Source organism: Mesitornis unicolor, unplaced genomic scaffold (genome assembly GCF_000695765.1).
Source record: "Mesitornis unicolor isolate BGI_N332 unplaced genomic scaffold, ASM69576v1 scaffold17653, whole genome shotgun sequence".
In the NCBI taxonomy this organism is placed as follows: domain Eukaryota; kingdom Metazoa; phylum Chordata; class Aves; order Mesitornithiformes; family Mesitornithidae; genus Mesitornis; species Mesitornis unicolor.
Window position 1 is genome coordinate 983 of NW_010172765.1, and position 26,210 is coordinate 27,192.

At 39.2% G+C, this 26,210-nt stretch overlaps 1 protein-coding gene and 1 non-coding gene across 2 annotated transcripts; one reads left to right on the forward strand and one right to left on the reverse strand.

Moving 5' to 3' along the window:
- Nucleotides 1-1,798: 1,798 nt before the first annotated feature.
- On the forward strand, nucleotides 1,799-24,775 carry TBC1D31 (TBC1 domain family, member 31; the record flags this gene model as incomplete). The annotated part of the gene is given in 22 exon segments (XM_010180517.1): nucleotides 1,799-1,843; nucleotides 1,846-2,011; nucleotides 2,977-3,092; nucleotides 4,867-5,045; nucleotides 8,026-8,177; nucleotides 8,608-8,767; nucleotides 9,003-9,203; nucleotides 10,383-10,559; nucleotides 11,379-11,458; nucleotides 11,561-11,707; nucleotides 11,971-12,104; nucleotides 13,114-13,247; nucleotides 13,832-14,011; nucleotides 15,412-15,644; nucleotides 16,264-16,416; nucleotides 17,566-17,701; nucleotides 18,618-18,710; nucleotides 20,981-21,121; nucleotides 22,174-22,368; nucleotides 22,740-22,890; nucleotides 23,807-23,923; nucleotides 24,630-24,775. Coding segments are annotated over 22 exon segments (3,236 nt in total), but the record flags the coding sequence as incomplete, so codon positions are not given.
- Nucleotides 24,776-26,074: 1,299 nt separating this feature from the next.
- On the reverse strand, nucleotides 26,075-26,147 carry TRNAM-CAU. Its single transcript has one exon. It is a non-coding gene; the product is annotated as a tRNA-Met (tRNA).
- Nucleotides 26,148-26,210: the final 63 nt, after the last annotated feature.

Consider the following 26,210-nt stretch of genomic DNA (forward strand, 5'->3'; position numbering starts at 1 on the left):
GGCGGCGGGACAGGATCGGGCCGGCAACCGCGGAGGAGAGGCCGAGGGAGTGGGCAGGCCGAGGGCGTCGAGAGCAGAGGGGACAGGGCCAACCGGAGCCCACAGGAGCTCCTGCAGGCTGGAGGTACAGCCGGCGGGGGTGCCCGCCCAGATAACGGGGAGTAGCGTTCCCTCCGAAGGTGGAGCAGATCCCCAAAGGAGGCTGTGACTCCATGCTTAGAGATGCTCGCAAACTTGGCTGGGCAATGGCCTGGATAACTCTCCCAGTTTAGCTTTTTGTTTTGTTTTGTTTTAATTGTATTGAACAAAACACCATAGGCGAATTCCCACGAGAGTTTAATTAAAATGTTAAGTACTAGGAGATGTTTTCTGACCCAAACTGAAGAGCAACATTGTGAATGCTAGTTTGGGCTACCTGTGGGGTGTTTGACATAGGGAATCTGGCTGCAGCTCCATGAGCTCCTAACTTTATTCTCCTGGGTTGGTTTAGTGGCAAAGGAACTTTTGAAAGGCAGAGAGCAGTGCTGAGGAAGTCCTGGAAAATGCTGTATCTACACTGATAAGTACTCACATTTCAGGGTGTTTTTAGAATCAGAGATCATACCTTGTGTCTTTTTATAACCCTAAAGATCCTAGCATCACTAGATTTAAATTTTAATTTAACAAATTAGCTTAATATTTTTTCTAATTTTATTTTTATGGCCCTTCCCTTTTATTGCTGAGAAGTATGGGCTTAGCATGATGAGGTAAAATCAGTTTAGTCTCTAGTCTTTACCATGGCTGCATGACCTTCTGATATTTACTTACACTTTGCATATATCCCAACAGTGCTGGGTTGCTTTGTCTGCTTACTTGGCAATTGGTGTCTTGGTTAGCTATCAGCATCTTACGTAGTAATGGTCACAGTCTTTCACAGGTGCCCTGCAGCATTTAGTCAGCCTGTCAATATCCTGTACAATTTTAGACTCTTAATTTTACATCCAGCAGATGTTAGAAAATAATTGGTTGGTCCAGTGTTATCCAAGAAATCCACATGTGGCAAGTCTGCCAATTCTTCATGTCCTGCTTCCTGGAAAAAACTTCTTGTGGTTTATTCTGCACATGGGCTTTGGTTCTGCACCCAGTTCCATTTTATACTGACAGCATGGTACAAGGATAGATGTGAAAAACCAGCAACTTTTGTGCCATAATATCTCAGGTGATATATGAATATCTCAGCACTTGCTTCGTGCTTTTCAAAATTCTGGAGATAAGTAGTATTAAAACTGGCTTTCCCATGACCCCAGTCTAATCCAAGTGGTTTCTTGCAGTAATTCATAGCTTCTTAGTTTTCTAGTGCATTTCGTTACAGTGGTAATGAAGAGCCCATTCTTTGCTGAGTGCTGAATGAGGCTTTTAAATACACAGTGGTAGATGATACATCAGCATATATGTTAGTGTTATGTACTAATAGTGTAAATGAAAATTGAGTAACTAGGAGCCACATAAAAAAATCATGATTGGTGGATTTCCTCCATCTACTTTACATGTTTTCTAACAGCCTTCTAACATAGTGAGTGGCTCAAGGCCAGGTTGGATGGGGCTTTGAGCAACCTGGTCTACTGGGAGGTGTCCCTGTCCATGGCAGGGGGGTTGGACTGGATGATCTTTAAGGTCCCTTCCAACCTAAACCATTCTATGAGTCTGTGATTCTATGATTATATTTGAAATATGTGTTTTTCAAGGATGAATATTTTTCATGGAACACTATGAATGATTAGAATTGTAAAGCCATAAGTTAGGAACATTTTAATCCTAGCTCTTGGAGAAATACATGCTAATAAAGTGATTTTAAGCATAGTTGTTCTGCTTGCTTTCTTCACAGACTTATAGTAAACATAATTCATAGTGTCAAAGGATACCATTCAAAGACAATACGTTTTCTGAATGTGGCTTTTGACAGTTCTGGAGATTCTCTACTCGCTGGAGACCACCAAGGGAATATATATGTTTTTGACTTGAATGGAAACAGGTAAGAATTCTTCAGTCATGGCATTTTAATTTTCTTGTCATCTGTAACATTCAGGGGTCTGGAACTTGCCTGGACAGCATGCCACAGTTCTGGTTTTAACCCTCAGTTTTCCATGGTTGTGGAAATAGGCAGCAGTTTGCTCAGAGCTAAAACTACAAACTAGTGTATCAAGTAAGCTCCCTAAATATTATTTTATTACTATAGCAACTCTCAAAAGATCGGAAGTTTGTAACTCTAAACTGAACAAGAAACAATTTAATCAAACTTAGCTGATTAAATACTACCACAAGAAGTTATTCTTTGGACGATACCAATCAATTAATAACATGATAAACTAAACCTAGTATTAGACCTAAACTAGACCTAGTATTCACAGAGTCACACAGAATCACAGAATGTTAGGAGTTGGAAGGGACCTCGAAAGATCATCCAGTCCAACCCCCCTGCCAGAGCAGGATCACCCAGACCAGGTTACACAGGAACGCATGCAGGTGGGTCTTGAATGTCTCCAGAGAAGGAGACTCCACAACCTCTCTGGGCAGCCTGGTCCAGTGCTCTGTTACCCTTACAGTAAAAAAGCTTTTTCTTGTGTTCACATGGAACTTCCTATGCTCCAGTTTGCTCCCATTGCCCCTTGTCCTGTCATTGGACATCAGAGAGAAGAGCCTGGCTCCTTCCTCCTGACACCTGCCCTTTACAAGTTTATAAATGTTAATGAGGTCACCCCTCAGAAATGTATTTGCAGAAATACATTAATAAGTCTTTTTAATTTTACACTACTGAATTTTAAAATATTAGCACTGAGTTTTAGATTTATTATATTTAGATATGATTTAATTGCTCCTTTCAAGTTACTTTTTTTTCTCTCAGTGAAATGTATTGAAACTGATTAAGTTATTACTTCACTTGACATTATGAGCCACAGCTTTGAAGCACAATGAGAATGTGTATTTATTTTTAAATAGGTTCAACCTTGTTCAGCGAACAATGCAGGCTTGCACTGCTTTGGCATTTAATCTTCGCAGAAAGACAGAATTCCTTGTGGCTTTGGCAGATTATTCTGTTAAGTGCTTTGATACAGGTAAGGAGAAATTTAAAGGCTTATTATCTGGATTGTTATAAAAACCTATATTTTTAGTTTCAATCTCAATTTTTAATAAGTTTTTTGATGGAAATCCTATGTATTTCATGCAATCTGTTCTTCCAAAAGAAAACAAACAAAGAAACAAAAAAGCCCAACCAAACACCCCCCAAAACAAAACAAAACCAACAAAAAAACCAACCCCAAAACCCACAGTTTGGACACATGTGGGTTATAGTCCTGTGGGTAAATGAATCCTTTGCTTTGTCACAGTTTCTTGTTCCCACTGAGTCACACAGGTGTTTGTTTAAGTGGAGTCTAGCACAGGATCACAATTACATATGCTACTTTTTTAAAAGCAGTTCTGTAAGTTTGCTTAGAATGATGTGCTGTGTGTAAATCAAACCAAAATCAGTCACGAGTTTGTCAGTTTGCCACCGAATCAGCTGTTAACTATACAGCAAAATATTTTAACAAAATGACAATACCCACTAAAAGAACTGACAGTTGCAATGTCTTTCATCATGTGGATTTAAATCTTTTTTTAAAAGCTGTAGAAATCATTCACCTGCAATTTGAGGGTTTGGTATTATTAGTGAAGATTTTAATGTAACACACTTTTTCCCAAAATAGAGGAAGAGTCATAGTTAAGGTCTGGAATCTGCTTTTTCTCCTCTGTTCAACCACAGTAATACCAAACTTAGATTTTGGGTGTGCTTAAATAAATCTTCTTAATTATTCCACAAAGTCCTGCATGTTTATATGGTGCTGTCTACAGATACCAAGTCATAACAAAGAATGTTGTAAAATACAAATGCTCTTCATATAAGTCAGTATTGGGTCAACTGTCCTTGGAGATGTGTTAGATAATACTTAATTGGTGGGCTCCATCACCTGCTCTGTAATCCCATGTCATCCTCCCATGTAACAACAACTTTAAGCACTCAATTGACTGTAAGCACAGCAGAAAGTTTGACTGTGGGCTTTATGAGCTGCTTTATAGCCATTTCCCGGCTTTGATGCCACAGCAGTAGGTCAGCTGGAACCACCCCGTGGGCTGGCGGGCAAACTGCCCAACGTAAATAGTGCAGTTGCCACAAATACAGATTGGTTACTGAGGGAAGATTAGTGGTCATGCAGTCACAAGTGGGAGACTGTAGTCAGAGGAACCATTTCCCTAGTGTGCAGTACACAGCTTAAAAATGTTTTGGACTCTAAAAGAATTAATGAGGTGTTGCTTTCTGACTGTGCCTTTCTATAGTCACAGCCCGTTGTCATTAAGCCTTTCTTCCTTGCATGTGTAAATAGCTGAGTAATCATTCATACATATTGTCCACAAGTAAAAACAGGTGGAGAATTCTAACTAGAACATTCAGTCTCAGCTTCTAGAGATTACTGCCGTTGTTCACATCAGATAATCCGCCTGCGAGGCATGCTGAACTTACCTGATCACAGTGTTCGTTACTTTTTAAGATTGATTCCTAGGCTAAATTAAACGAGTTTGTGCAAGTTGGCTTTCTGTGTAGAACTGAGAAGAACTTATGAAATCTGTTACTTGGAGAAGAGGAGATGGTTGCGTTTCTCTAAGGTATAATAATTACATGAAGACTGATACCTTTGTTTCTTACCTGTTGAGCTGTGATGGTAAATGATCATATACTAGTTATGCTTAAAAGTCTCTTTCAGTAGACTGTGTTGCCAAAGTAAAGTAGTAGTTGTTTCACTTCAAACGGCATTAATAGCCTTTTCATTTTTTTTTCATCAACACCTGCAGAAACCAAGGAGCTAGTTAGTTGGATGAGGGGACATGATTCTTCGGTGTCTTCCATCTCTGTCCATGGCTCAGGCAGGTACGCCATCACGACATCCACTGACACAGCACAACTATGGGACTTGGACACCTTTGAAAGAAAAAGAAAGCTGAATGTTCGTCAGTCTGTGGGTATACAGAAGGTGAGTAAAGAGCAATTGCTGAAGGATGACCAAGCATACCTCAGTAGGAGCAACACCATATGTTAAAATTCCAGTACTTTAAAATATTTTTTTAAATACATCTGAATGTTTTCTATATTCTTTGGGCATATCTCCTCAACTGTCCTCATACCACATCACCCAGACAACTGGAATCATGACTCAGTAGTTGCAGAGACCTGCTGGGAACTTCCAAGGAGCCTTCATCTTTAGAGATACTCAGAACTTGTTTGGATATGATCTTGACTAACCCAATTTTTCCTGGAAATTGGAGCCATCTTCTAGATCGAGCCTGCTTTGACCTGGAGGTGGACTCAGGACCTCTAGAGATTGATTCCAATCTGAACAATTCTGGGATTTAAAGGTGGTGTTAAAAAAACAGTTTTGGTGTCATAATGGTAACTTCAAACAATCACCACCACCTACCTCATGCAGCTGCTTATTCCAAAGCTGTTCTTCCTAAGCATGCTGAGCACTGAATGTGGGAACAAACAAAGCTGAAAAGTAACTCAGCAAAAAGAAATTGCTGCTTCTCAGCATAGTGGTTTCTTTGCTTTAGTTTGCTGCGCAGACACTTATACTGGAACAAGATGGGATGAGAAGGATGACTCGTTTGTGTCAAAGCATGGTTTAAATAGACTGAGAGTTATGCTGCTTTAAACAGGTCTGCCTGCGCCACCACATGTCAAATTTGGGCATAAGTACTACAGAAAGTACTAGCGCAATGACTGAGCATTGCTTACACACGTGCTGCCCTGCAGCGAGTAGTCTCCCTACCACCACTTCAAACCGAAGTTCTCATCAGGTTGGTCACTAAAAAACTGTGCTGATTTTGCAGAGAACAAGGCTATTCATTTAAGTGTCTTCACTGTATTCTAGGTCAGGCAGATGTTTTGTCAGCCTGAAAGAGTGACCCAGCAATTACAGTGGAAGAGCATGTATAAAGTTTTGTTTGTTTGTTTTTATTAAAACTGGTGCATGTTACTAAAATAATTATCACCTTATCCCTCCAATGGTGGCTGCGTTTCTTTAGTGGACAAGATTTTTCTACTGCTCAGTATATTTCTTTGCATAGGCCATGTGTAGGGGCTTCTTGATAAATGGCTCTTGGAATTTGGTAGGATCAGGATGTTACAGTATGGAAAAAAGACTTTAAGTCGAAATAATAATGACTGTGGTTGAATGAATGAATCACTGTTTGGGAATCAAGAGCCTGCACTTTTGGTTTGGTTTGGTTCTACCATTTTTGATGGGACATTATGCAAATAATCCAATTTATCTGGATTTCATTTTCCTGTCTTTAGAATAGAGATAATGATGCTTACTCCCAGGCCATGATTTAAGACATACAGAGAAGTGCTTTTTTAAAGATCAGATTTATTGTTAGTCTGCAGCCCTGACGCTCACTGTACAAAGTTGGATTCTTGCTTGCTGTCTGAGCCAGCAAAGCAGTGTCACACCAATCTCTGTGGTGTACTTTTTGGTGCCTCTTTACCTTAAGACCAGTTGCACTCCAACATACATCTTCTGTTAAGCTGGTATGGGCAAAGCTAATTTAAAAAGACAGAGACTGAGTTGCATTCTGTAAGAATAGCGGGTGAGAAAAATGAGAAAGAAAAGCTAAGAGAAGACATCTATGGCGACCATTTTCAAAGCACCACTGCTTATTCAACAGCTGCTTGTGACCATCTTGTGGTATTTTTGTAGGGGAAAGGAAATGAGGAACTGTTCAGTATTGCAGTTTACCAAAATTTAAACTTCATCCCTCTGCATGATAGGCATCTGCTCTCAATTCATTGTCCAGACTTTGTCAGGGTCCCTGAAGGAGGACAGGCAGCTTAGTCTGTCTGGAGATAAATGACTCTGGTAGGTGAGGTGACTCTTTCCTCACAGGTAACTTTTGCTCACTGTCAAGTGAGTAATTTAGCCTGAAAATCCAACTTTTGGTCACTAGTATTCAGCAAGATGAATCCTATCCCATGTATCCAGATTTATAGATTTTCAAGGCTCCCAGAGACCATTCAGACCAAAACTCTGAACTTCATAGCACTGACTGTTAGTCTCAGCCAGTGAGTCCTTCCGGTAGTCCCTCAGTGCTCGGATACCAGAAGACATTTTCAATTTAACCTTCAAAATTATAGGTACAGGGAATTTGCTGATGCTGCATGTGCAGCTGCCAAAACAGAACCTCTGATCTAAACCCATTATTGGTCATTAAGCAAGAATGTATCTGATGACATTCAAAAATGTAAATAGTCCTTTTTTTTTTTTGCTTGTTGCAAGGGATTGCACATAAGCAATAAGCATGTTTAGACTAATTGAAAAAATGTATTTACAGCTTTTTTTGTTTTATCATCATTCATCCTCACAGTAAAATCTCTATTTCATAGTTAGAGAATACACTGCTAAACTCTGTACAGTATTTTTTACTTTTAATAGTTGTACGTAAATCTAAGGAGCCTAAAGCTGAATGCTTCATAGAATGCACCTAGAGGCTCTTGGTACTATTTGAATGCTGAAGCTGATTTGTAGAAGATGCAACAAGCAGTGCTTAGTGAGCAGTTCTGGCTTATGTCTCTCATCCCCTGCTGCTCCTGGGTTCATGTTCCCATCATTTATATTACACCCTCTCTGACGCTCATGAGAAACCTCCACAAGACAGTTTAACAGTCATAAAAATAACACAGATGGAGATTTGTGTCATTTTGGTTAGTTAAACTGGCTTAGCAAAGGGTACAAGTTCTGAACCAGCACAAGGGAGAGCGGGCCTGCCTAGACTGTAACAGGGGAAGGGGACCCTGCCTGTGGGATCTAAGCCTTGCAGCTGCATTGTGCAGTTATAGTAATACCCATACTGTCATGGTTTCTTACTGTATTTTATTCTGCCATGCACTTTGGTCAAATTTAAATGGTACTTCCTTGACAACATATTCCATTTTTTTTCTTTTCCATCTTCTTACAGGTTTTTTTTCTTCCACTGAGTAACACCATCCTCAGCTGTTTCAAAGATAATTCTGTTTTTGCATGGGAATTTGATACTCTTCACTGTAAATACCAGTTGCCAACTCCTGTAGAAGGTTCTGTATTACTTTATAAGGTCTTTGCAGTTACCAGGTAAATTACTGCTTTAAACATTCTGAATTCTAGATTACAAAAAATGTAGTTCTAAAACAGATTTTCTTTCCTTATTGGTAATGCTTTATGGAAGTATTGAGCTATATACTACGATAAGCTTTTAAAGTCTGCTGTGGCTGATACTTTCACAGCAAGGATCCATAGCAGTTTTTATTACAGTCCCATAGCAGTTGAAATAAAACAAGATGATTTTTAATGACCACTAAAATAAGTTTGAAACTGTCCTTTACAAAAGCAAGTTTTACTATTTAGGAGCTATTTTATTATTTCAGGAGAGTAGGACAGGAATAATGACAGATTCAAAAGTGATTTGAAGGCATAGAAGGACGTGTACAATCTCTCTCTTTTTAGCTAATACTAACTTAAATTATAGTATTCTGATGGAAACTTTGCCTCATCTGTGATCCAGAGATGGCCGGATTTTTGTAGCTGGTGGAAAATCAAATCACCTTCATTTGTGGTCTTTAGAATCAAAACAATTGATAAGAATAATCCAGATGCCTGCAAAAGTACGAGCTGTCCGTCATCTGGAATTCCTCCCTGACAGCTTTGATGGGGGCTCCAATCAGGTCAGTGTTTTCACAAAGCTTAAGGCTGGAGCATTTGGTAGTTGATTCAACACATATACTTTGAGGGCATTTGGAGGACTGTGGGGATACGGGCTCATACCATAAAAAAGGAAAGTTACTGTGCTAAATGTTTGCTCAATTGCTCTTTTAGCTTAATGAAATGTCATTGCTCAATTCGATATTCCTCTTTGTTTAACACTGACAGTATTAATCGATGAATCTTTTTAACTTACAGGTTCTTGGAGTGTTAAGTCAAGATAATATTATGAGATTTATCAATATAGAGACTTGCAAACTTCTTTTTGACATTGGGAGTCATGAAGAGGGAATTAGTACGGCAGTGATTAGCCCCAACGGACGATATGTTGCATCAGTAATGGAAAATGGTAGCCTTAATTTATACAGTGTCCAAGCTCTGACTCAAGATGTAAATAAGGTAGAGTGTTTTATGTTTCTTAAAACAGCAGTAAGTCCCATTAAGGTTGGTACTTGTCTACATAGCTTTTGTATCAGCAGTAGTTTGCAGATGTGTTGGAGTGCCATATTTAACACTACAAATAAAGAGGTGGTTTGTAGAGTTCACTTCATAGTTACTCCAGCCTATCAGACAGTAGGATATTTTTAAAGTGTACATATCACTGTGTTTCTGGTGCTGGGAGGAGGGCGAGATGGTATTTCTTTCTATGGCAATTTGTATGGACCAATTTTTCTTTGTAATATCATTTTGGGGGTGATGAAAACTGCATAATTGTGCTGCTTCTGTTCCGTTTCCTGTAGGAAATGTTTTGCAACTGATGCTCTCTTAAACTGCAGGCATGAATGGTGTTTTTGTTGCTGTAATATTGTTCACCTTACCGTGTTACTGGATACCAGCATCCATCATTATGGCACAATCATACTCCTAATCCTTCCTAAACAACAAACATTCTAAATACCAGTTCTCATTTTATTAAAGTAATTTATTAATAAGAGTCAGGTTTCTAAAGCCAGAATTCCATGTATCTTTAATCACCATGTCTTTGAAGTAAACAGTAACAAGCTTTGCATAATGACGGAGTTGGAGCTGAGGAAGGATGTGTAAAGATGTCACACATGCATTCCATTTGCACTTTTGGTGCCGGTTTGACATGAACTGGGATAGCCACTTGCTTTCCCAATCTCCAACACTGAATTAATACTTCCCTGACACTGAAGACTAATTAAAGTTTGTAAAGGTCTCTTGTATTATTTTTAACTGGTGCTATAGAAATGCAAAGTATTTTAGTGACATTGAGAAACACACTGAAGTAAATAAACTGAACAGTAAAGGATACACTTTTATCCTATCCCAATTATATTTTAGTGTTTGCTAACCAAAGAAATAACATGAAGTTTTAGTCGGTTTGGAAGCTACATAGACCTCACAGTCTTTCTAGTTTATTCATCAGTTTTATTCACTGGCATACTTTTGCAGGAGTATACAGTCCTTATCTATTTATTTACGGTATAAATGTGTCTCTATTCTTCTTGCTGTGGCCACACAAATATGGCATATCAAGTAGAATAAACATCAAATAACAGTGTTAATTAATCTGTTTTACAAGCTGTTAACCAAGGTATTCTCACTTAATATTAGCCTCCACCACCCGTGTTCCAAGTAGTAGAAGATCGGTCCAAGTGCACGTCAGAGGCAAATAAACTGACAATGAGAGTGACTCCAAGAGGGTCAGAGTGGCCTTCGAAACCTAAAGGAAACAAAATTCAAACCAGATTGCTAAAGCTGCAAGTGAACACCTCACTTGAAAATAAAGAGGTAGGAAGAAGTTACAAATATTTTGTTCTCCAGTCTGCAGCATTTAAATTTCATTGCCAAAAATACGTAGCCACTTACTTTAAAGAATAAGTTCAGGCACTGATTCACTTGGATGTTTGAGCAGAGAGGAGATTGAGGGAGTTTTAGTACAATTTCTTCTCTCTGTTTAGCCTGTACTCCAGTATTATGTGAGACAGCCAGAGCTGCCTCAGGTCAGCTTGGGGTACTTTTGAAGTTGTTCAAGTAAGCTGTGACACGTTTGGATATTTGCAAGATCGGATCTGCTTCTCTGCTAGCAAACTGGCACCTCTAAAATATCTGCCTAGAAACCATTTAATTTTTTATTAATTATTTAGAAGATGCATTATTGTTACATTCATTTCCATTCTGTCATCACTGTGCCATCTTCTCTCTCTTTATCTTGCATTTCATATGTATATATGCACACATATACATACACATACCTCTATATATAGACTCGTGTAACATTCATTACATTATGATCTATTCCTTATGTCAATATTCTTTATGGCTTGGCTATATCCATCATTTAATTATATATAGTCTAGTCAGTTCTGGTTTGATTTGCTTCTGACTGAAATCAATGACAGCTGTTCTTTGAGTTCAGTAGATGAATGATTTTTTTAAATGGTGGTGTTGAATTATCTAGGATTATGTAACAGATAGCAGTACACGTTATATATTTTTTAATATTATGTTAGGAATTTCAGTATTTAGCTATCACCATCAATTAGACTGCAAGGAAGGAGATTATGAAAGAGAAATCCTTACATTTATTGTTGATCCTCTGTTTCGTAGAATGAATTGCCAGGTGGATTAAACAAGAAACGGCTGCAGGCCTTGTTGAAAGGATTTGGAGAATATCCAGCAAAGTACAGGTACGTTTGTGTGCGTGTTCATGCTTGCACAAAATAAAATTGCTTGTGTTTACTGGCCTATGAAAGAGAAGTTGCTTGACTGGGTTTGCATTTCAATTGCAGGATGTTTGTTTGGCGTTCTTTACTGCGACTTCCTGAAAACCACTTAGCCTTCAGTAGCCTAATAGATAAGGGTACCCACAGTGCATTTGTGAATATTCAAAATGAGTATCCCATCAAAAGTAGGAAACTGCTGAGAGTTTTACAGAGGTAAAATATATATTTATTTAAATATTACCGATTTTTATTTTCATATGGTGATCTGAAATGTATTCAATAGGTGGAATCAGCTGTAAGGAAAATTCTAAAATGAAATAGTACTGCCCTCATGTAATTTTATTTTTATAATTTGTATAATCCATCTATCTTGAAGTTTACAATCCTTATATGTTGTGGTTCTAAAATGGAAATATTATATTTTTGTTTGGTTTTGGATCGATGTTTTCTACACCCTTGTTTGCCTTTGTTTATAGGACCTTATCAGCTTTAGCTCACTGGTCTGCCATCTTTGCTGAGACACCTTATATTCCTTTGCTAGCATTCCCATTTGTAAAATTATTCCAGAACAACCAGTTGATCTGCTTTGAAGTTGTTGCTACAGTAGTCGGTGAGCAATTATTTTAAAAACTCAAATATGCTGCAACATGTTTAAGCTTTCCCATGCAAAAGAGCTTTTCCTGATGAAATTAATGAGGTATTTCCCAAGAGGTCATCAGGCTCTCTTGTAATGGTGTTGCCAGGAATTAATATGTAACAACTGTATGCTTAAAACAAAGAACTGTTTGTAAATAAAAACAAGTTATTAGACTGCCTTTTGCAAAGGCCTTTTGCCTTTCTAGCAAAAAGGTAGCAATATTTGTAAAATTTAATAAGTAAAAACAAATGTATCTAGCATAATTATATAATAACTAAAATCTCTGAGATATGGGAAAAGTAGTCACACACACCCACTCCACCCCCTCGCCCACCTCCAGTCAAAAGGGAATGATCTCTTCTAAAGTTTTACTGTGTTTCGTTGTCCTAAGCATGTGGTAACTCAAAATTAGGCATTTGGCTAAAGCTGACTAGGGCTGTCTTCTAAAGAAACATTCTAAATTGAAGTGTTTTACCCTTAAATTAGTTGTTGCAGCTGCTGCTAAGGCTGCAGAAGATACGTGCTGCCAAGCATACATACCCGCTTTGCAAACACATGCTGTTAGTGAATAAGTATCCAAGTTTACGGAAATTATTCTTAGTATGTTAAAAATGACTTGGTCTAGGCTGTGGTTTCATGAGACAGAAATACCGGTTTAAGTGCTCCCGTCTGCCTCCAACCACTTAGTCCCACAGCACACAGACTTTTTCTCTTTTTATTTTTGAGCTAGATTAGTTCCCTAGTCTGGTTCACAGGGTACTGACACAAACGCTCATGCCAGTGCAGCTGGAGGAGCAGTGTACTGTGGGAATGGTTTAGGAGTAAATGCTAGCAAAGAGGAGAGATGCAAGTAACTTAAATAGGTTTTGCTGCCTAAAACTACCTCTTAAATTCATAGCCTTTACAACCAAATATTAAAGTTGTCAAGGGTCTATCACTCTGGATTACAGTGGATTGTGTTGGGCTTTTTTTTCTCTTTCAGTTAATTTTTGTCAACACTGGTTTGAGTATTTTCCCAATCCTCCAGTTAACATCCTTAGTATGATGGAAAATGTCTTGGCACATCATGACAAAGAACTACTTCAGCATTTAATAAAATACAATGTGACTGCACAGGTAATATTCTAGCCAACTTTTGTATATCAAATGTCACTGCAGTGAATTATAGTGCACTAGTCTATTTTGAAATAATGCTTTTTGGAGGGAGTTTTCATTAAATAACATTGAATGATATGGGAGTGTAAAGAATACATCATTGCTTTCCTGCAGGTTTTCTTTTTTCGTGATCATAAACTTCACATACATGCTACTGTAGTTCTTAGAAGTCCTTTGCTTTCAAGTCCACATTGCTTGAAAATCTGCTTATAAAATCATAAATGTACTTTTTTTAAAGTGGACAAAATTGTCTTGAAGTAATTTTGTAATCCCTGTTTACCATTAGGGATTATTTTAACTTCACAAATCTAAATAGAAGATTTAGACATCCAGTGAAATAAGAAATTTATACTCACTCCATATTAACTTAGAATGTTTCTAATAGGTGATAAAACTTTATCTTTGAATATTCTGGTTTAGTTCCCGTTTCTTTCATAAATCAATAGATTCTTGGAGTAAGGCAAGAAAAATTCACATTACTTCTTTAAAAGGAATGATAAAATTGTACTAACGGATTATTTTGTCTATTTTCCCAAATAATGTAGGCTTATGCTTGGCCTCTTCTAGAAACGTTGTTCTCTGAAGTTCTAACAAGAGAAGAATGGCTGAAAGTCTTTGACAATATCTTCTCCAACCATCCATCGTACTTTCTAATGATTGTTGTTGCCTATATTATATGTTCCAGAGCTCCCTTGCTTCACTGTAATCAAAAAGAAGATTTTGAGGTAAACATCTTCATATTTAAGTCAGTCATATGAACATGCACCTAGAGAGATGTATATAACATTGTATCTGTTGTTATGGAGGTCAGAAGGAGATGTCTCTTTTCTACATTAATATATTATTACATGTTTCTGAACAACATCATTGCTACCTGACAAATATACAATAAATCTGTTAAATATTGAGCAGTTCCCTGCAGTTTCATGAAACGAGATCTTTAAAAGCTTTCATAGGGTTTCTAATGCCACTAAAAGCCATTTTGTACATGTCAATAGTTCATCAACCACAAAAAAATTCTACCTCATTTGTGGGGATCTAGTATGGACTTGTGCTTGTGGAGACAAGACACAGTCAGTCTGTCATGTCGTTTCATTATTTTGCTTTCAGATTTCCAAAATTAGGCAGTATTATTTGACATTCTCTGAAGCTAAATGGAAGGGTTCCTGTATGTTTGGCCTTACATGGGAGGAGGAGGTTTTTTCATATGAAAACATCTCTGTAGGCAAGCAAAGGGTTCCACCTTGAAAATGTGCTTGTGAGCAGTCAGTTTGACAGACATCAAACAGACAACATCATTGCTATGTTTAATAATAACCAATTTAAAGATTTTTGTGGTGAATAAGACCTTTGACAGGAAGAACAGTCCTTCAAGAGGAACTTCCAACTTTCATGTTTGAGCACCAGAGGTCAAGGGTGGTTTTATCCAGTAGTAGGAATGTCTGTGCAGGCAGTTGGACACTAAATTCACACCTAGCTTTTCAGATCCCTTACACAACTGCCATTTGAGACAAGGAGAAGAACCAGAGCCTACTTTTACAACTTGAAGAGTTTTGGGTCAAGTCATTTGAGCCAGTGATATTTCACTAATTGCTAGGGCTAATTTAATAATCCCTTTTAAAATCAACTTTTGGAATATAGATCTTTTACACGCTGAGAGAGTTGGAGCTGTTCAGCCTGGAGAAGGCTCTGGGGAGACCTTATTGCGACCTTCCAGTACCTGAAGGGGTCCTGCAGGAGAGCTATGGAGGGACTTTTTACTAGGACAGGTAGTGATAGGATGAGGGGGAATGGTTTTAAACTGGATGAGGGTAGATTTAGTTTAGCTACTAGGAAGAAATTCTTTACTGTGAGGGTGGTGAAACACTGGCACAAGTTGCCCAGGGAAGCTGTGGATGCCCCCTCCCTGGAAGTGTTCAAGGCCAGGTTGGACAGGGCTTTGAGCAGCCTGGTCTGGTGGGAGGCGTCCCTGCCCATGGCAGGGGTTGGACTGGATAAGCTTTAATGTCCCTTCCAACTAAAACCATCCTATGATCTTGCTAATTTGCCAAATCATTCCTAAATAGGTATATAAAGAACTTGCTTAATCTCCTGTAGAATGTAAATGGAAGCATGTCTCTTACAGTATTTCTTTCATCATCGTAACAACCTGGACATTAACGCTGTGATTAAGGAAGCTTATCATCTTATGGAGGCTACACCACCAGATATCCATCCACAGCATGTGCTTGATGACTTCGTACCACTTACAAAAGGACAGTACCCTGTGTTTAATAAATATCCCAAGTTCATTGTGGATTATCAAACTCAAGAATGGGAGAGGATCAGGCAGGATGAAATTGAATACTTACGAGAGAGGTATTAATGGGAAAGTTGAAGACTGTATCAGACTGGGAGAGACAGGTGGACACAGTTGCCTTTTTCTGTTATAATCTGTATGCTTGAGAAGAGAGACAAGAAAATTCAAGATTACTTTAAGGTTGAGTTATTTGATTTGACACACTTTTAAGATAAATTAGGATTCTTATCTTAAACAAAAATGTTTGGTAATTCACAGAAAATAATGGGCAGCAAGTTGTCAAACTTGAAAAAGCTTGAAAGCTACAAACTTGAAAGCTTGTAAGTCAGAGTGTGATCATCTGTTGACCTTCTAGTGTCTGACTTTATGAAGGGCCAGTTCTTAGCTTACGCTTGAAATCAGTGGGCACCATGATGCCATGGCACTTTTAGAAACTATTTTTCATTAAGAATGTGAGGAAGAAATTATCTGCACTAATTTGAAATGCCCTGTTGTCTGTTACAATCAGCATTGTAACTCTTCCTGATGCACTTTATCAGTACATAAAGAGGATGTCATACTCTTTAATGACATCTCATTTCAGCAATTTTTTACTAGTACAGTCATCGGTTTCTAAGTAATCAAGTAATTTCTTGATACTCAACTTGAGTTATTAAAATGCAATCTCCTTCTGTTTAGACAATTAACACATGAGTTAGAAGCTAAAGCACAGGAACAGAAAGCAGAAGAAGAAGCCTGGTATCGAAAGCATGAATTACTTCAAGAAGCTGAAGAACAGAGGCGAAAAATGCTACTGGAGGAAGAAGAGAAGCTGGCAGAACAGAGGCTGAGGTATTATAATATAAGAAACATTAGGGGCCTGGCTACTGTATCCTGTTATTACATTTTTAACCATGAGTAAAGGAGAAATAACCACTAATTTGTATAAATTGTAGTGTGGGAAAACAGTGTGGTCTGGTGGGTCAGATTTTGGTGTGGGAATGAAGTGATCTGGGTTGTGTGACTGCCTTGCCTTAAGCAATACAGCAGATCAGAGGCCAAGTCACTTCATATTTTTGTCTCAGCTCCAGGCCTTTTGTCTGATCTCTTCGGATTGTGAATGCTCTTAAGCAGTCAGTTGCTGTGTGTTTGAACACTGAGACTTCTCACTTGCACTGTGGGCGGACTCACACTGCAGTTATAAGAGTTACTTATACTATCAGCAACTGTACACATTCATGTATTTCTAGTGGATTTAGAAAAAAGACCTGCTTTATATATCAGCTGCTGAGCCATGGGTCGTGATAGTACTGGAGCTGAACTCTTAGTTTGTACATTTTGTAGTTGTGGAAGTTTAAGAGAATTTCAGCATCCTCCATAGTTTTTTAGATCAACTGAAAGTAATCACAGCATCAATTAGGGTGGAGATGACCCTTAAGATCATCAAGTCCAATCATTAACCAAGTCCACCATTAAACCTTGTCCTTAAGCACCAGGTCTACAGGTGCTTCTTCGTAACCTACAGAGTTAAGTTTTGGGATGTTTTTGAAAAGAGGGCAGTGAGCCTTTTTTTGCAAACTTAATTCTTGAGTCTGTGGCTTTGTTCCTTGAAAGAGTTTGGTATTTTCCAAATAAACTTAGGACTAATTTTGTGCAGAAAGAGGTAGCAGGATACTGGCAATTATTCAAAGGATTAGTTTCCAGTTCTGGTTCATTGCAGTAGTAAACTAGTGATTATTAAAGTAGAACAGAAACCAGGACATGACTTCAAAGCTTAACTGGGGACTTGGCTATTAGAGGATGTCTGTGTGTCTGTGCATTTAATTTTCTTGTAAATGAAAACTGAACCATTTACAAGAATGAAAACAACTGTCCTAAGGTTTGGAAGTTAGAGATTAGCTCATAGTAACTAATGGATAACTTCTGTGTAAGTCTGTGCTCTTTGGTACTGACCTTTCATATATACAAGTTCCCTTGTTTCTGTTTGTTTTGGCCCTGAAGACTATCTGCTGTGAAAAAAGAACTGAAACTAAAGGAACTAGAATTTCTAGATGCTTCGAGAAGGCGTTTTCTGAAATACAGGCAAGATCAGCAACAAATGGAACTGAAACGTCTTGATGATGAAATCGCGAGAAAGGCTGAGTATCGCTCAAGCAATTCTTTTCTTGAAGGTTTATTAATGAAAATAAACAAGGAAAAAAATGCGTAACTAAAATTCCTGTTGATATATTGTGATTTGTGATCCCAGGGGTGTATTTAGCATGACATGGGCTGCTTTAAGTGATAAATGCTTAACTGAACAGTTTTATTTGGCACTTGCTATGTTCCACTGGCAAAATTCCTGAGAAAAGCCGGATTCATCTGTATATTGGCAGTGCTGAAAAATGTAGTGAGCTCTTTAAAGGACTAGTGAATTCTCAGCTGTCTGTGGGCTATACGTCCAGATTGCAAATTAACTCTGCCATTGATTGAGAGGCTCTGGCGGCCTCTGGCCAGGCTGGCTCTGCTCCCGTGTTACTAGCTTGAGCGCTGTGGTATGCAGATGCTGAGAGTGGAAGCTTTTGAACCTCGTGGGCACAAATTGAGTCTTTGCAGGGCCGTTCCTCGTGTCTCAGCACTACACTTTGCAGAGCACAGTGCAGCTGTTTGTTCCCACAGTCAGGGCACTGTAAGATTTGTTATCTCCAGCTCAGCACAAGTTCTGCCAGGTGCTAAGTGGCCACTTACCTATCTGTGTACTGTCCTCTGCAGTCTTCTGGGTTCAGAGACTCCTCATTCGATTCAAAGCTCCATCTGGGAGATTATTAGCACTAGATCGAGCCTGACATTCCCCTAGTGTGCTTGGCTGGATGCAAAGCTATCCCTGTGCCTCTTTTCCACCTTGTCCTGTACTTTTGATATGCAGTATTTTCTGCTATTGATGGTATGACAGAAAAGTAACTAGAATTTAGAAGTAGGGTGTGGCTTGTGGTTTGGGACATTCTTCTTGATACTGTTTTTTAAGAGAGAAGAGTTTCTCCTTTACTGTATTTTCTTGTGTTTCTCTTCTCAAGGCATCCATGAGAGAGCAGGAAACAGCTGCTACTGTTCAAGATGTAGAAATACGGCGGATGGAACTTGAATCACAAAGACAGCTTTTTGAACAGGTAATTATTAGAGAACTATACAGATGTTTATATTTAATGGTTCTTCCTTTGCAGTTCTCAGATTCAGTTGTGTTCATTCAACCAGACTTTTTGAGGAAAAAGGAGACTTTTTTTTTCTTTTCCTCTCTGATGCCTTTTTTAGAATAAACCCTGTGTTGATAATAACATTAGTAGAAGTCACTGTTATCTGTTTTTCTGGGAACAAATACCCATATCCTCCCCATTTTCTTCCTCTCCTGTGCAGAGGTATCATTTGGTTGCTGCAGTATTTAGCTGGTTGAGAGAAGCAAGGAACGTGTAAATAAGAAATAAGTCTATAACAACATGTTCCTCATCCCAGCAACTCCCACCTTTTCATCTGTGGTATCCAGATATATCTACATTTTCTGGAGAGAACAGTATAGCAGATTGATGTAGTTGATGAAAAAAAGGCTAACTACCAACAACATCATTAAGCAAAAAGGAATGGATGGTTCATGGGGAATGCGCAGTTCCTTTCTCAAATGACTGACTTATAATTTGGAAAGATCACTATTCACTGATAAAGGTTTTTAATCAATAATGCTGTTTAAAGTTAAATATAAGTTAATTGTTATAAATAATTAATGTCTGAAAAGCAAGGCTGCCAATGGAAGGCTTTAGTAATGTCCATTTTGTTTAGAAATATTAAGTGTTTAGAAATCACAGCTGCGTGTGCCCATCTTGCCTGCCTACCGATCCAATGGAATGCAGGCAGAAGAGGACATCCAGACTGCTAACTCTTACTTTGAAGCATGTCTCTGCTTATGTTTGACTTCTTAAAGCTTTTGGCCATAGACTCTGTATAACCCATGCTGAGCATAACTGGGCTAAATGTGTCTTAACTTTGATTCAGTAAATATGCAGCCAGCTGTATCATGGCTAACAACATAACACAAACCAGGCTAAGCTCATTTGTGTTCCAGTACATGTAAAATCAGCTGTTTAAGGGAACTGATTCTACAGTGATCTTCCTCTTTAGGCCAGAAGGGTAGCAATTAACTAACTGAGGATGTATGATTGTCCATCAGGGTTTGTGTGGACAGGCTTCCCCTGCCTGTGCCCCAAACTGACTGACTTTCTGCCATCAGCGAGGGGCTATATTCAAGCTTAGAAGTCTGTGAATGTTAACTTTGCTTCGGTATCCCGCTGACACAGCTCAGTAGATTCCCACAGGCTTGGGAAGGGCTTATGTCTTCTCCAGAAAACTGAGTAGATGTGTCCTGATGGAACATGAGGAAAAGATGGTAAGAGCTAAAACTATTTCTGGATCTGCTGCTGATTCATACTACTTTGGCAAATCACCTCTGCATTCAAGCTGCAGATGTGTTTATTATAAGTCCCTGTACCATGAAACATGATTTATATTTGTGAAACACTTTGAGGTTTTGGCTAAAAAGTGCCAGAAAGTGCAGAATATTTTCATTATGAATTTCATTTAAGTTGGAGTTCTGCTTTAGTGCTTCAAGTAATCCAGGGAATGGAGTTACATCAGTATCAACCTGGGAGACCACTGTGGTGACTCAGGCTTAGTGTAATTCGAAGTGGAAAAAACAGCAGAGGCGATCACTTTCTTGGGCAGTTACAATACGTGGTAGGATGAGATGTGTGGATGATTCTATGATATATTCGAATACTAGTTTAATGAAATTCAAGTAAAGGTTAAAGAGACAGAATTACAAATGTGGGTTAGTAACTTAGCAAGAATAGAATCACAAACTCATTAAGGTTGGAAAAGACCTCTAAGTGCATCAAGTTCTACCCTCAGCACACCACCACCACATCCACTAAACCGCGTCCCGTAATGCCACATGTATACACTTTTTGAACACCTCCAGAGATGGTGCCTGTTTTTGAACATTTCCCTGGGCAGCCTGTTCCAATGCTTGACCACTGTTTCGGTAAAGAAATTTTTTCTAATATCCAATCTGAATGTCCCCTGGTGCAACTTGAGGCCATTTCCTCTCATCTTACCACTTGTTACTTGGGAGAAGAGACCAACACCCACCTCTCTACAACCGTTTTTCAGGTAATTGTAGAGGGCGATAAGGTGTCCCCTCAGCCTCTTTTTCTCCAGACTAAACAACCACAGCTCCCTCAGCCACTCCTCATAAGACTTGTGCTCCACACCCTTCACCAGCTTCATTGCTCTTCTCTGGACATGCTCCAGTGCATCAATGTCCTTTTGTAGTGAGTGGCTCAAAAATGGACACAGTATTCTGTAAATATATTTACGTTTGTGTGTTTGGCAGCATCTAATCAAAGATCAAGAGGCAGTTACAAAGGAAATGAAAGAAGAGGTGGATGCCCGTCGAAGACAGGTGGATCTGCAAGATCATCTTGTTCAGACATTGGTGGAAATAGACAGAGAAGAAAGCCAGAAAGCTCAGATAGTAAGATCATTTATCATAATGTGTATTTTGGGGAGTTAGTATACTAACTAATACAAGTAGTATGAGTTAATAGTATTTTAATTGTAATTAACTAGTTCAAGTTAATATGAAAATATTTTCTAAAGAAATTTAGTTTCTAGATAGCTACATTAAGAGATTATGAGGTATACCTGGATATTATAGCTATGTTTAAAGTTTTGAGGTTTTTCAAAAATCTGGCTGAAGTGTCCCAACAGCTATGTAATACTGAAGTTCTCTGGGCCTGCCGTGAATAGTAACATTTTTTTACTTCTCAGAACTTAGAAGGCATATAAGACTCAAAAGTGCTTTTCAGAATGACATCCTTCTGTTAAGGAACATGTTTTATTTGTAACTGTAATAAAACAAAAGTAAGCCTCAAAGGAACTTTCAGTTGGTAGTACTTGGCAGGAAATTCAGCTGTAGAAGCTGTCTTCTAGATCACAGTAATGAATGTGTGTAGCTTGACATTAGGAATTGTTCAGATTTTCTAGCTCAGAATTTGTAACTGCACAGTTGGAAAAATAGTTGCAGCTAACCCACTGCCCATATGCTTGGCATCTGCATTTATATTTTGTCTAGAAATAAACATATGGGTCGGAATTTTTGTAAACAGCCTTCGATTTTTGGAAGCAGATGGATGTGGGTGGAAGTATTGGCATCCAGGTATCAATCTTATGCTAATTGCACCTATAAATCATAGGAAATCCATGCTAGGAAAGCAGAATCCTCAAAATCATGGAGAAGGTTGATGCCTCTTTCCAAAAGATGGAAAAAAACAAAACAAAATAAACCAAAAAAAGTCCCTCAGTAAGGGGAAAAATAAGAAGTATGAAGAAGAAGCAGAAGAAAGCCAGTAGATGAGACAGCTCACTGTAACAAATGGAGGAGTGGACCTGCAGGGACAGTCTACCAGCAGGGACATTTAACAGCAATACTGGAGAACACTTCAGTTCATCTAACCCTGTCTGTATGTAAAGCTGTGTACTTGAAACAGACTAATCGAATTCCTGCTAAGAAAGATGTTTTCTTAGGTGGCTACAGAAAATTTAGCCAGAGCAGAGCAGAAATGCGTTGACGCTGACTGGAGGTTGCAAGCGTTGCATAAGCTGAGGCGTGGTGATCGGGAGCGGGAGAAGCGCTATGAAGAGATCGCCAAGCTCCTGCATGACAACAGGGTGAAGGAAGCTGAACTGCTGAAGACCATGAGGGAAGCAGAAGAAAAAAAGGTATTTGTGTTATTTATTTTCTAAGTGGGACTGGCACAAATGTTACTGTTTTTTGCCTGTAACATGGCTGTAAAACTGAAAGGTATTGAAGAAATATTTTGTTAGGAATCTCATTTTCAGTTTTGACTGGAAGTTTCTGGAAGCACTAGAGTAAATTGGTAAGGATATTTCAGGCTTACTTCTCATTCCCAAGACTCTTACCTTTCTCCAGGTGTTTGAATGAGAAATTTTTCAAAAATAAACAGTCAGGTTAATAACATATATTTTGGTTTAAGGGTGAAGTTTAGTCTGTTTAATCCAGATGGTTTTACTTGTTGCTCTTCCCTTGCAACACATCTGTTGAAGACACATTTAAAATCTCTGTTGCACAGTGGGAAGAAGTTACCCAGAAAAAAGCTCAACTGGAACAAGAGCAGAAGGCCGCTGCTGCTGCAGACGAGCACAGGAAGCAGTTTTTAGAAGACAAAATGAATGATGCGTTAGAGCTGGCTGAAAAGCTGCAAAGAGAAGATGACTGTTTTGGTGAGCACAGAGATAATGCACTTCTTCTGTGTGGATCTTAGCATGTAGCATTCAGCAACTGAATACAAGAAAGTGTCCAATGTTAGGGATAAATTTAAGCTTAACTCCTTTACCTAAGTACTTTTGGCAGTGTTATTTCATGAAACCAATATATTAGGCCAGGCTTGGAAAGGAATCTCAGTTTGATACCGATCAGATGCAGCAATATAAATGGCATTTTCTGGTAAGAGCACAGGTTTAGATCAGCTTAAACCAATCATAAAATCACAGCCCTCAGAAATCCTCTGTCAAATAATGTAAAGAGCAGCAGACTCACTGCCAGCAAGCGACTTTGCCAAGTGTTTGTTTGCAGGAAGGAAACATTTCTGTACTTCCAGAATTGGCCAGGACATCCTTCTCAAATTCTGCATTTGTGTGTTCTTGTGTGCAGATATTTCTCCTATTCCCCCATCTCTTTGCAAGGCTCACACAAGATTAGTGATTGATATTAAGATTAGGTTATTAATATTGCTTTGGGTGAACTTTTTCAGACTTTACCCTATTTGACTAATATTTTTAATACGGAGTAATTTGAAGCTACAAATTCTTAAAATGGGTGTCTCCTCCTAAAACTGTGAGTACGAGTGGCCATATTCCACATGATCTTAGTGGCCCATTTGTCAGAAGATTAATTATATAGGATGAAACAGCAAGTGTGGAGCTGTAATTTCTTAAAATGAAATGCAGTGATGCATAGCTTTGACCCATACACTAGAAACATCAACTCCTAATTCTGAGCAAATTGTACTTGCCATTAGCTGGAGTGAGTGGTTGTAACCATTTTGCTTCCTGGAGAAAAACCGTTTCACCTCAAGCTAGAAAAATTCCCTAGAAATTTAAACGCTTTAAATTCACAAAGAATCCTTCTTTCTCACAGAGAGACTGCGTGATTTAAAGGCCAGACGTACAGAGAGAGGGGTAGAAGTCCAGCCAGTGCCACGGCCTGGAAACATCTGTTTGAATGATTTGTCTGCATCAGAGTCATCATCACATAGTAAGTTTCTGAGTTAGGACCCTCCTTTCTTTCACGTTTAATTTCAGAAGCGTTACTGGAACACCTCATTGTGCGATTGAGTCATTATTCGTTGTGTAGGTGTTCTGTGGGTAATAAACCACTTTATTATTGTATTCAATTTCACACCTGAACAAGTGTCTTCACTACCACGGGCAGCACGGTAGGGAGTGCCTGAAGTGTGTCACACTGTGGGAACGCTCGTGTTAAATCTCAGCCCAGTTTAATCTCCTTCTGACCTGATCTTTTTACCTGTGCTTTTTCTGTCTCATAGTTATGTATGATTTGGGAATGTTGAGAAGATGTAAAACTGTCTTTTTTCAAAATCTTACTGAGAGTTGTAGTCTGGAATAATTTTCTCTAGGCTGTCCTAGTCATTATGGCCAGTGAAAGCAGTGTAAAATCACACACGTCTTCTATACAAAACTATGCCATGGGAAGCACGTCTCCATGGACCTGCCATAGCCACTCGTCAGCATCTGACCTTTTTGTAGCAAAGCATCGGCTCCACTTTCAAAGAACTTAAGAGGCTCAAGCAGCTGCTGCTTGCTTTTGCAGGTCTTGCATACAGTGGTACCAATAAAACCTAGCGTGTCTATGCAGGGGGTATCAGTTTCCCAACAAGCATTTGTGGTATTTCTAGAAGACTGTTAGTTGCAATATTAAGCCCAAGTTTCTTCCACTTTAGTGTCTTTAGGCAGAAGACGAGAAGAACTGGCATGCCGGGAGCGGGAACTGATGGCAGAAGTCAGGCGGCTCAGACGAGATCTCGCCTCACGGGCCCGAACTAAACACCCTCCAACTCCTTTCCAGGCTACAGTGTGGACACCTTGAGATGGTTTGATCTGGCCCTCATCTGTACTTTCAAATTATTAATCAGCAAAATGCTGAATATGTATAGTGTGATTAAGGACTGATCGTAGATTGTTTATTATAAAGAAATTTGAAAATATTTTTATATGAAAATAAAATTCTAGCTAGAAAGATGTGTGTTGTTTTTAACCTCATTATGTTCTTGGTAACTGTAATGCTATTTTTATTTCTTAAATAAACTCGCTTTATACCATTAAGTTATTACACTTACAGTATTTGTGTACTCTGTTCTGGTGAATGCCATGGCTTGAAGAAACAAACCACTGTTAAAATGTTGATTTTATCAATAATGTGTAAGTGGATTCTACACTTTGCAGCGGAGAAATTTGCAATTAGAGGGGAAAAAAAAAAATCCTTTCCAGTGAGAGCCAGACATTGAAAACAAGGCCCAGAGAGGCTGTGTGGAACCTCCGGTGCTGCAGATACCTATAGTTGTTACACATATTAGCAGGTACATTTCATGGTAAAGAAAGGAGACAGAGGATCTAAATAAAAACCATCATGTCTGTGCTGATTTTCACTGGCTATGACGTTAGCATACTCTGCATCTAGAAACAGAACGCACTGGGATCCACGGGAATCTCGTTACAGCCCTCAGCAGCGTGCATCATTCCTTTTCAAAGGGAGAAAAATGCAACGAGCAGAGATCCTCTCTGGGAGGCAGAAGTAGAAAAGTGCCTTGTTCTGATCACTCTCTTGGAGTTTACATGTGATTATTCCTATATTTAAAGAGAGAAAAATAAACCCATGAAGTTTTTGGCTAGCACCTTGGGCTGTATGTGGATGCACTTATGTTCATAAAATGCTACAGCTGTAGCTGTGCAGAAACCAGAGTGTTTCCAGCAGGCAGGAGCTGGTCCTGTGCCCTGTCTGCAGCCCTCATAGCAGCTCCCAGTTCCTGCCTGATGCGAGGGCTATGGGACCCCTGCGCCCTGCGTGCGCCCTGCAGCCCATCACGGGAGTGGGACCACTTTTCCCGTTCCCAAATGCTGAAGTGGGCTTGCAGACAACCTGGAGGTGGAAACGCCTCTCCCAAACTGCATTTTTGCACAACATCCACTGCAGAAATTCTTCCCGTGAGCCCACAAACAGGAGCCACAGGTCCTTCTTCTCTTAACATCTTGGCAAATCACGACAGCAACGACAACGCTGAGGGTCAGAACGCAGCTTAATGATTTTTGTCGCAGCCAAAAGCGCGGGATCCGCAGCCGCCAGGGGAGGCTCGTTCCGCCGTAAAGGAATAAAAGTGTTACTCGCCTTTGCCCCGTGTGAGGATCGAACTCACGACCTTCAGATTATGAGACTGACGCGCTACCTACTGCGCTAACGAGGCGGCTGAAAGTTCTAGCCCTTGCGCTGGCCCTCGACACTGCCCCTCCACCCCGCCCCGCGCCTC